Genomic DNA, 1,163 nt, shown 5'->3' with positions numbered 1-1,163 from the left:
AGGAATGACTCAGTTGCCACAAAAAGCAAAATTATAATTAGAGGCTTAATGGCATGATAAAAAAATTTGGAACGTGACACACGTGTGACGATGGCAGCATAGAGCACACCACTGCAAAGCCCGTGCATGCAAATAAGATTAATGGCTAAAGCAGGACGTTAAAATCCAACTTTAGATTGCCCTCCTGACCGAAGGCATTACACATGTGCCTTTGGCATTCATTTGCCCACCCTAATATGCATCACGCAAGTATAGCTTAGAATGGAACTAGACCAGGTATTCATCCAACTTACCGCTATGCAGACCGATGCGTAACCTCAAGGGCACCTCCGGTATGTGCTTAATGATGAAGGTCCCACAAGCACTGAGGAGGTTGAGAGCCATCATGGCAACCTCACCCGCGTGGCGTCGCCCATTACGAACTGGCAGTCCTGAAGCCACCAAATATGCATCTCCTATCATTTCTACCTACAAAGAGTAAATATCGACGTAAAATAGCGTAAATTTCGAGCACTTCTGATCCGCCTATTCTCGTGCATTGGAAAGAGACCCAAGTTTGTCGGTTGAAGCAATGGGCAATCAGACGCTGCAAAGGTACTTTCGAGATTTTAGGGAAATACTGATCTGCTCATAGCATATCCTATCTAGACAAGTAGAAAATTCACTTTTTAAATTAACTCCATGTTTTACGGGCAATTTATAGCGGTGAATTAAATAGGCAGCTACTCCGTCTAAACAAGTTAAGCAAACGATGAAAAATGGTGCTTTGATGTATCACTGGTCTTGGGCAATTTTAGAAAGCAGTCATTTTATTTTTGATTTTCATTCAGCACACCATGTTTTTAGGCGATTTACAGGATCTAATAAACCATATGCCATATAAGTAAGTGTGAAAAGGAGAACATTCTTTTTAGTTGATAAGGGTAAAAAATCTGCGCCTCAGATATTTATATGGGACTCAAACCTTTGCCTAAAGTTCGCTCAAGCGCCTCCAAACAAACCCACCTTGTAGACGTCGTAGTTAGCAATCGTCTTGTCAAACAGTGTGTACAAGTCATTAAGAAGATCAACAGCCTGTAATGGTGTGGACATTGCAGAGATGGTCGTAAATCCAACAATGTCGCTAATGTAGACTGACACCTCATCGTAGGTCTCAAGTGCTA

The 1,163-nt window shown here is 41.9% G+C and overlaps 1 protein-coding gene across 1 annotated transcript; it reads right to left on the bottom strand. All coding sequences in view use genetic code 11, as the record gives it.

The window, feature by feature from the left end:
- Positions 1–267: 267 nt before the first annotated feature.
- On the bottom strand, positions 268–1,092 carry EGR_07451 (Retinal guanylyl cyclase 2; the record flags this gene model as incomplete). Its single annotated transcript, XM_024496700.1, has 2 exons — positions 268–468; positions 1,006–1,092. 2 exons carry the CDS (start codon positions 1,090–1,092, stop codon positions 268–270), a joined length of 288 nt encoding a protein of 95 aa, XP_024348906.1.
- Between the last annotated feature and the right edge of the window lie 71 nt (positions 1,093–1,163).

The sequence above is a fragment of the Echinococcus granulosus genome, assembly GCF_000524195.1.
Source record: "Echinococcus granulosus chromosome Unknown EG_S00077, whole genome shotgun sequence".
NCBI classification, from domain to species: domain Eukaryota; kingdom Metazoa; phylum Platyhelminthes; class Cestoda; order Cyclophyllidea; family Taeniidae; genus Echinococcus; species Echinococcus granulosus.
This window is presented reverse-complemented; position numbering and strand designations above follow the sequence as displayed.